This window comes from Limulus polyphemus, unplaced genomic scaffold (assembly GCF_000517525.1).
Source record: "Limulus polyphemus unplaced genomic scaffold, Limulus_polyphemus-2.1.2 Scaffold273, whole genome shotgun sequence".
NCBI classification, from domain to species: Eukaryota; Metazoa; Arthropoda; class Merostomata; order Xiphosura; family Limulidae; genus Limulus; species Limulus polyphemus.
The window spans coordinates 452,363-462,891 of NW_013665883.1; the positions used below are offsets into that span (position 1 = coordinate 452,363).

Here is a 10,529-nt window from a genome sequence, read left to right on the forward strand (position 1 = left end):
CAGCCAAATAGTTGAACTTTTTTGTATCTCTTAATAAGAACAGCATAAAAAAATACTTACTACAGGTTCTAGGAAGTAATAAGTTATAAAAAAACGTTAATGTACTAACCCACAGGGGGTCAATTAATTAATTACTTTATTAATGTAGAATAGTATTAGTACTAATAAGATTAAAAAAAAATCAATATTACAAAAATTATGAAACTGGTATTAGTTATACATGTTTTGTGCATGCGTATGTAGATCTATTCGTTTTTGGTATTTTTTTTATGTCAAACAGTGTAATTTTAGTTTGGTAAATGAACATTGCAATTTTCTTAGCAGTCATCAACTGTAGTACTTTAAAAAATAATGTTCATTTTAAGTTTTTAATGTAAGGCAGAGTTTTCTTTTTAATATATATCGATCTGTTATCAGAAAAAGTATTTAGTTGGCTCAGTTTTTTCTAACTATTATAATATCAATAAATCATTAACTTTATGTACACAGGCTCATGAGACCATACTGAAGAATTAATAATTACCATTATTCCTAATTTATTTTATGTACCTTCACAAAATTTGGCAAGTTTTTAGTAAACATTACAAATCTTATGGACAAAAAAAAATTTGTAATTAAGTATATTACTAAAGACTTGTCCATAAATATATGGAGTCAAGAGTGTTGACTAGTCTGGGTGCATGATGTTTTTTATGTTAAGATTAAAAATACTTCTTTTAATCTTAAAGTCTTAAACTTTCATTTGCATAACCTCTAAAACTTCCTAAATAGATATCAAATGTTTTTTTTTTAAATAAAACTTTATATTTTATCTACCATAACTATACAGACTTGGTCAATCTACTTTGTAACCACTACAGAAAATATGAAATAAATATAAATTATCCTTTTTTCTTTCTAGAATGATTGCACATTGGAACAGAAAATTATAGTTATTTATCCTAATCAGCTTAAGATTCATAAAGGTTTACATCGTATATGTGTATTTAATTTTATTATTTATTTCTCTTTGAACTGTGTCTAACTAATAATACCATGATACAAACTGTAAATCACACAATGAATGCATAGCTCAAGTTACCATTTTGAATGATGTAACACATGAGCTACTTGCAAGCATACCTCATGGAGAATTTTTTTTTTATTATTATATAACCAAATCTATCCTTATAAGGTTCTAATTTTTATATTTTAGTTACTTTAATAACAAATAAAACCCAAGAAACTTAATAAATATGTTTGACCTCTAGTTTTTTACTGTCAGCTAGTTGATGAAACATAAGCCTACTTTTTTGTAATGATATTAAACAGTTTTATTTCTTACAAATATACACAAGAACACAAATTAATTGTGCAGAAAGTAAACAATGTCTTATAAATACTATAATTTAACTGACTATCTAAGTAAGGCATAAGTGTCTTAAAATATTTCCCTTAGCTACTCGATAGCAACTTTCAATCTGTGTGCAAAATAAGTGAAAATCTCTACTGAGAACAAGTTAGCGTTATAAGTCATTCAGTAAATTAAACCTTTGTCTTTCTGTTGGTTATAAATGATTTAATGTAATAGCAAACATTAGAGAAAATTATTGGCACTTTGTGAAAGAGAGGATGTGATAGGTGGGCATGGCAAGTGAGTCTGACTTTCTAGTTTGCCTCAGTAAACAAAGAAGATTTAAGGCTATAAAAATTAGACTATGGATTAGAAACATCTATACTTTCATGAATAATTTACATTAATCTCAGGACATCAGAGAGAGGTGATGAAAAAAGAATAGAGAATGCGCGAGTCAGAATGAACGAATGTAATGATACACATACAAAAGGAGATTTAGAACTTATTTAAATATTTTCTTTTGAATTAAGAAATTAAAAATTATATAACATTAAAATTTGATTTATTAACTGTGTTTTGGTGCCAAATTTATTAATATACATTAATAATAAAGTAGTATAATTAAATTTGAATGCAATTGTATAAACAATCATGACTTATTCACTTTGACCTACCAGTAACAATATGGTTAAGCCTATCACTTACTAAAGGTATAGCACAACTTTCATTTTCTTATTAGGGTGTCTCACTCAGGAGATTGATGTTGTGATGTAAAAAGTAATCACTTTGCATTTAGTGGAATCAACCAGTTTCTCTTTGCTTCATAAAATTGCCAGATCCTAAGATCAGGCACAATATAACTGGTATTGATAGGAATCTTTGTGATAATTGAGACAGTATTGAAAATGTGTCTTTGTTGAGTTTCCATCACATTAATGAATTAGATTGTCACTTTAAAAGTAATAGAGATAGATAGAAATTAATTTCACTGATGACAGAAACTTCTTTTTCTTGTCTAGTTTGACCAATATAATTAATGCCATGGGTTACTTTTAATATTTAACTGTATCAATCCCATAATGAATCAATTGTCTCCTATCATGAACTTTTACAGAGCATTGAGTATGTTATATTAAAATGATCCTGAATATGCAAATCAGCAAGTCATGTGACAACCACAGCCAGTATTAAGTAATGATGGAATGGCATGTAGCAGAACTACATTGTTTCCTACGTACTGTAATGCCACCTTAACTTGATCACTTTTGAAAGGGATATGTAACAGCCCTTTCACACACACACAAAATATTCTTACATTCAGGTGTGTTCAGATTGGGGATTTAGAATTTTGAAGATGGGGATATCCCTTGTACTTAATGACATTTGAGTAAAAACAATATGGGTCAACTTGGGGCACCAGAACCATCCAGAAAAAGACCTGGAAAAAGTGCAGTAGTCATTGTGGGCAAAGTGTTTGGTCTTGTAGCAGGTGAGAATCCATGAACACAAAGTCAATGGCAAAAGCCATCCATGTGACCCAGGCAAACATTTTGAAACAATAATCAAGTAGGATCTCTGTTTGAAAATGTGATACAATTCATGTGTACATAAGTTGCTTCCACAACATATTCATTTAACCATCGCATACCTTAAGTAGCGAGAGAATAAATCAGGATTCGTACTATTCCTTACAAAGGCATACCGTCGTACACTAGATGGGCTATGGAAGGTAAGAAAGGTGGAGTGGTGTGGTATAGACATGACAGACTTATGACAGAGCATTTTGTAGTGGAAACTATGCTGCAGAGCTGTTGTCAAGATGAATAAACCTAAGACAGAACATGACTGGATGTGGAAACTGACTATAATGACGTGAGGAAACTCCAGAATCATTTTAATATACCATATTCAACCTCCATAATAGGTGGTGGCATTACTAATGGTGAGGAGTCATCTATGTCACTTCCACTATTTATATTTTAACCACATTTGATTGTTATATTGGTGATATTTTTTAATGCATATAAATGTCAGCAAAGCAAGTGATTATTTATTGTCTGAAATCACTTGGCCTGAGACTTTGACCTTAATTTTGTTGCATGTTGCATATGGAAAGCAGCCAAATAATACTATGTGTACATTTGATGGTTTAGCCTACTAGCTTAACTGTCATTATAAGTATTTAGTGATTAAGCTTCATCAATAATTATGAAAGCTTTTTTTTTTTGTTACTCCTCCCTTTACGTATGATCTAGTTGTTTTTGATTTGTTTTTCTTTATTCTGATTGGCCAAAGGAATTTATTCATCCATAGTCTATTTGTTTTTATTGAGCATTTTATTCACCTTGAGAGACATTTATTGTTTTCTGATAAGTTTTCAACTTATTCACTGTAATATTATGCCAAATCTTTGGTTTAACTCAATTGGTGACGAGTATAAATTACTTTTTTAATGTTACTTTAAATAACATGCAACAGAATCCTTAGATGTTGTAAAATGAAGAGACTAGAATAATTTTATTGATCATTTATTTAAGGTTCAGAATGCTGAAAATAAAGAAAATATGGGTACATGTGCAGAGACACCTGCAACCAATTTCCTTCATGAGGAGGGTCGTAGATCTAGTCACGATTCTTCTGAATCAGAAGAAACCCAGAAGTCATCTTCTAAAGAAAAGGTAAGAAAAAAAATTGAATTAAAGCAGCTACTTGCTAAAATTAAAATTCAGTCAAGATTTCATTGAGTCAAAAACACCAAAAATCATTTTCTGATATAAGAAAAACACTAGAAGAAAAAACTTAAGGTTTAATTCTTGCTAGAGTCACATATCTTGACAGGATTCGGAAGGTAGACAAAAATCTTATTTTAAAGAGAATTTAAGAAACTGTAACAAATACCAGTTTTTAGTATTTGATATAATCATAAATGTAAAGAGTCATCTTGTAAATAAGAAAAAGGGTGGTGGTGGTGGTAAGGAATACTAGAAATGATTTTTATTTTTATGTATGTTTGATAACATTGTAGACCTTAAAAGGATTACAATGAATCAGAAAATAACCAGAAATTACCTTTTTTTTTAAGGTAAAAGTTAAAATCAGCTTTATTATTCAATAAAGTTGCACACCTTTTGCATGATTTTTGAGAAGCAGGTAGCGTATCAAAAATTTCTTCTCATTATTTATGTACATTTCTTACCTTTTTCTTAAAGGTGATTTTTTTTCCCCACTATCTTTTGATTTAACACAAACAAGTAGAAGTCTATGACTATCAATTAAAAAAAAGAAAAAAACTTAATATTTTCTAGTTTTTCTTATATTTTCTTAGAAAGATGTTTTGCAAAAAGTAGAAAGTTGCAGACTTTGACAGAGTTCTTCTGAATCAGAAGATAGTCTGAAGTTCTCTTAGGTAGAAGAGGTTTAAAAAGAATATATTAAAATTGGCCCTAGCTTTTGGTATTAGGATATGTAGTGCAAATTCTGTTGATTTATGACATCCTCAAAAGTGCTTAAGAATGAAAACATTAAGCATAGTATTGTTCCATGTCAGTAGATAGCAAAATGTAATCACATAAAATAAGAAAAATAGTAAAGATTATAAACCAGCTTTATTTTTGGTAGGAGTCATAGATCCAGTTTGGATTATTTTAAAGTTGGAGACAGTCAAAAGTCATTTTTCAACTCGCTAGATATAATAATAAAACAGGAGAGCACTTACAGATAGTTATTCAAGAAACAAAATATTCCACATAATTTTAAGCATGTAATATTAATGGATAAAGGAACAAGGTTCAGTACAAGAAATTACAAAATGTGTCGAATTTTAATAATCCTGTCTGTAATGTAGGTTTTTTCTTTATTATTATTCTTTAGCATGAGGACGAAACATAGTTATAACTTATTAATGCAATGCATGTAGATTTGTTTAATGCAGTTGAAATTTATTTATGTGTGTTTCAGGTTGCGGGCAGCTCTTTTGATGAGGAATCCTTTTTTGACATGCTTAGTCGGTTTCAGAGTAAGAGAATGGATGATCAGCGATGTTCCAAAACTCTCCTTGAGCAAAATACAAGAAATGGAACTTCTGTAGCACCAGTACCATACTCATCTGTGCAGTCAGAAAATGAAGATCAAGGTTTGTTTTCTTAAATCTGCTGTTGAGAACCCTGAGTGTTAACTACATGTTTGGGATTATAGTTAAAGTAAGTGCCCTTGCTTACAAGCTATATTTTCATTCACAACCAAGGAATTCCAAGATGATTTATAGGAAATGTTCCCTCAACAATCTTGCTTACTAAAATTATTATCTTTTAATGCTTTTTCTGGGGATGATGATTCACATAAATTGTTAAACTTGTTTAGGAGTCAAGATTAAAACATCTTAGCCTTGAAATCTATATAAAAAAGTTTTCATCCAGTGAATACCATTCAAATTTCCTAGATGGAATAATCCAATACTCCAAGTGTAGCCTGTAATAATTCACCTTGCAATTTTTCAAAGCTGTTGCTTTACATAAAGCTAGTGTATACAGTTAAATAAATTTTTCAATGCATTTTTTTTGTAGTGAATGGCTTAATCACATTATTTTACAGTGTTTTTATTTTATTTTCTTTGTATTGCAATTGGTATTCTTTGTAATGTATTTAATTTTTTGGTGACAATTAGACATTTAGAAAAACACATACCAGTAATCCTAAGATCTTCCAAAGTCATTTATTGTGGTATTTTTCACCTCATTTCCCACACAATAGGATCTTAAGCTGGACATGAACACTATGCAGAGTGTACATTCAACTCTAAGAAAGAAGTTATTAAAATATATTTAGGTAATTTTAAAACAAGCAGTCATTCTTCAACCATAAACACATCTCCATGGTTTACTTAGTACTACAGAATGGTGTATGTTAAGGTTGAGTTGGGGGGGAATGATATGAGCTGAACCAATTACTGTGCATTTGAAGTGTAAACTCCTTCAGTATAAAAGTTTTTAAAGAGATGAGACTACTCATACAGGAAACAAAACACCTTAGTACGGATTGTGAATTTAAAAAGTTATTCATCAATAAGTATGCACAAAAATATTAGTTCTGTGATTAAACTATACCTGCTTCTGAATCGAAAGTCATATCCTCCAAAGATATCTTAACTTTTTCATAACCTTTATTAACATATGTGATTACTTTCTGTTGGTCAGGTTGTTTAAGAGATTGGTAAAACGTTTGCTAATTGGTGAACCAAAAGATGTTTGGGTAGGTTCGAGATATGATGAATCAGATTTCTTATAAATTGCTCTAAAGAAATGCCACCTATAGAAGATTCTTAGAATCACAGCATTTTTTATGGTAAAAACAATATGCCATTAGTAAAAATGATGCTTGTGTACATGTGTGTGTGTGTGTGTGTATGTATTAGGCTTACAGTATAGAAATTTATGATGGTTTTATGTTTTATCTAATTTTGAACGAGATCACGAAAATAGTCTTTAAGTTAATTGTTTCAGTGTATCTTCTAGACTTCATTTAGTATTTGTAAAGGATGTTAAAAATAGTCATGATTTTACTTTAGATGTAACTTATTTTCTCATTTGACTGAATTATAGTTTTAGTACAAAAAAGGATCCACAGTGAATGGGATCTTAAGATGTAAAATTACCACATTGTACTAATAAATTGGAACTTTTAAAGTTCAAATATAGAATTTATTTGAATCGTTGATCAGTTCATCACAAAATCATTTTAGCTTCTCCTATCATATCTTATTAGAAGAAAAATTATTTTCACCAAAAATTCTAACTCTTGATACAGGTTCTTTACTAATTCTATGTATGCAGTGGTGGTTCAAAGTTTTTGTCATGATGTTTTTGTAGAGTTACATTTAAAATTTAATTAAATAACCATTATCAATGTATGTCTGTAAACATGGCATCAAATTGTAATTCATAATCCAAATTTTAATATTATGAAGGTTTTCTTTGATAGGTTGATTAGGCAGAGTATTCACAATGAAACTTAGTTGAATGGATGGCAACTGCCTGTTGTAGAAACACAAGTGTAGAGGGTGACGTTTTAAAAGTCTTCTGCCTGGAGACGAAAGGCGGAAGACTTTTGAAACGCCTTCCTCTACACTTGTGTTTCTACAACAGGTAGTTGCCATCCATTCAACTAAGTTTCATTATGTAGGTTGTATTTTGTTAATCTGAAAAGGAAATATTTAGATAAATTCACAATCTTCACTTCTCTCTATCATATGACAATTCTTTTCACTGAATTGCCAACTTTAGATTTTCTTTCGATTCGTATATGATCTTCTGAATTAGGCACAAATTATGTTCTTAAACTTTAGATATTACTAAAATTTACAGCCTCCAAGCTTCTTGCTTTACTGAAGTATAAAGAAGAAAGTCAAACCCACCTGCTGTGCCCCATCAGTCTTTCAAGAATCAACAATTCTCTGACATTTGTTAATGGGTTATTTATAAAAATAGAAAGAGAAGATTTAGATTTACTCAATTATTTATGAGACTAATTCATTCACATGCCATGTTTGTATATATTTGGTATTGGTTTCATTGTTTGCCTTTGTTAGGGTTTGTCACAACCAGCTAACAGGAATTTTTTAATTCTTTTATAACTTATTTAGAAAGCCAGTTAAATTATAATTGTCTTAGAACTTTCTATTTTTTGTGCAGTATAATATTTTGTGTTTTGAATTGCATATTTGAAATTTAAAAAAAAAATTTTATTTTTCAACACTAACATCGTTACAAAGTAAAGTTGGTTTATGGTGTTTCATCTTCCAACAGCAAAAGGCTTGAACTATAGACACTACTAAGTTTCTTGTTTTTTATGTATGTTTTTTACTTATTGTTATAAAAATATGTAAAAATTAGAAACTAATTAGAAGAGAAATGGGAAAAAATTTAATAAAAAAATTACTCATGATTATTTATCAATGGATGCACTTGTTGCGAGGTGTGATTGTGTAATATGACCATGGCATGCTTTTAGTTGACCATTTGCTTATGCAAAGCTGTCCTGCTGTGATAAATGGTTTTTGGTGTACTCTGAGAGGGTCTAAGTGTAGCTGTAAAACAATAAAACTAAATGTACCCAGGTTTGAAGTCTATTAGTTTTAGCTGTAAGAATAATGTGTATAATAGTCTGTTACAATATGCAATATTTGTAGAAATAAAAAAGGGTAATTTGGATTTTGCAACTTTTCTTTTTACCCTGCATTGCTAATTGTGCTATAATTAGTGTTAAAGTATAGAAAATAACAGATAAAAATATCAAGTTTTACTTTAAAAAAATTTCTGATATTCATTTAGGATGTTTTAGAGGTTATCAAAATGAAATATGAAAACTTAATTTTTAACATGAAAATCACTTTGCAGTTAGACTATTGGAGTCTGAGTTAGTCTGACTCCACAGATTCACAGACAAATCTTTAATAAAAATAGTTTATAAAAATCTGACGTTTTGCATATAATAAACTTGTAATGTTTACAAAAGGCTTGCTAAATTTTATGAAGATACATATAGTAACTTTGGAATTATAGTAAACATTGCTAGGTATAGCTTCACAGAAAAAGAGAACACAGCTTGCTCCTCTTTTTGTGGTCCATTCCAATCCATTTTGGTTATCTCTTCTCAGCAGCTACATGAGTACAAAGATGTCTTTGTGCTAATGTATCTTACTTCTCTTGAGATAAAAACCACACCTATACTTATAACAAGATCGTTGAAAAGATTTGTATTTAACCATTGTTTATCTCTTAAAGATCATACCCTGACATACTTAATGCCATGTTTGGAGTATTTTGTTTTTCTACCTTGACCACTTCCATTATTAACATTGCCAGTTTCATGTAACCTCTTCAGTGTCTTGGATAGATGCATCTGTTACTGAAGTATGGAGTTTTGCCACAATCGTTTACATGGAGTATCCATGACCAGCCCAAAGTTTGATATCTACATGCTTGTAACACAGTATTATATTGGCTTTATACTGGTGTGGCTTCTGATTGATTGAATAACAACTACTCGTAGTGTAAAGTATCAACACATGACTGTACTCTGATGCAGTTTATTTTCACCCAGGTATGGTAGGATATCCATATTATTTGTCTTTTATATACACACACACACACAGCACTTAACTATCTCACATGAAAGAAAAATAGTTGATCAAAATTACCACTTTTAAAAGAATATTGATAATGTGTCTAATTTACCTTCTTTCTTTCTTTTCGTCTAGAAGGCCAAAATATAAGAGAAGATCTCTTTGACCTGATTGCGGGAATGCAGAGTCGGAGAATGGATGAACAGAGAGCAAGCTTACCAACTCTCCCTGGGCTAGGAGTTTGTAGAAGTTTTAGTGCTAGGAACCACATCAACAATAATAATAACTCACTGGGCCATCATCATCTTTTACACAGAATGTCTGTAGATACCGCAGCCTTGCCAGATGATGACTTCTTTGATATGTTGATGAGGTGTCAAGTAAGTGTATTTTAAAATTTAATTAGTAAGTGTCCAGCTTTTCCTACATTTAATTATATTACTTCATCATACATAGTTCTAACTAAAATGCATTTTTGATTAAAGTCAAAGTGGTTGACCATAAGGAAAATTGTAAAACTGAGTAGTGAAATAATATTTTTAAATGTAGTATACACTGTAATCAGTGTACCATCTTAATTACTCAAGACTCAGTTTAAAGGCAACAGTTGTAACATGATCAAGGGGTTGTGATGTCTAACAATTCAACATTAGTCTAATTAAATGTTAGATTTGAAGTGAAGTTTTATTCATAATTTGATTTTCTGTTAAAAATCTGAGGGATTTTATTTTTGTTACATTGAAAGTTTGCTTTCATTAATTATTACAACTGTATCCTACTTTGCATTCCTCACCTATACTAGGGAGGGTATGATACATTTTTAATCCATCTGTGTGTAATTAATTTCTTAGAAGAAAATAGGTGTAAAATCTCATTTTCAAAGGATCTTTATACTTTAATTAAAGAAACATTGAACAGTTTTATCCAAATTAAAATGTTTTAACACTACACATATTATGAACCAGCTCACTTTTATAAGTTGTGAACGTGAAGTAACAATTTACAGCATCATTACAGTAAACTTTACAGCAATATTACATCTTAAGATTAAAAACTGTGTTGCCATGTAATGCT

The 10,529-nt window shown here is 30.1% G+C and overlaps 1 protein-coding gene across 4 annotated transcripts in view; it reads left to right on the forward strand.

The window, feature by feature from the left end:
• LOC106456939 (G-protein-signaling modulator 2-like) overlaps nt 1–10,529 on the forward strand; it is a 56,801-nt gene that overhangs the window by 39,534 nt on the left and 6,738 nt on the right. For all 4 annotated transcript variants that reach the window (XR_002610040.1, XM_013916317.2, XM_022382735.1 and 1 more), the window contains exons 10-12: nt 3,874–4,014; nt 5,294–5,468; nt 9,591–9,835. Coding sequence is in view for 3 of the 4 variants with exons in the window: in XM_013916317.2 (XP_013771771.1) it covers nt 3,874–4,014; nt 5,294–5,468; nt 9,591–9,835 (561 nt within the window). In the remaining variant the exon portion in view is untranslated. The remainder of the gene's footprint in view (nt 1–3,873; nt 4,015–5,293; nt 5,469–9,590; nt 9,836–10,529) is intronic.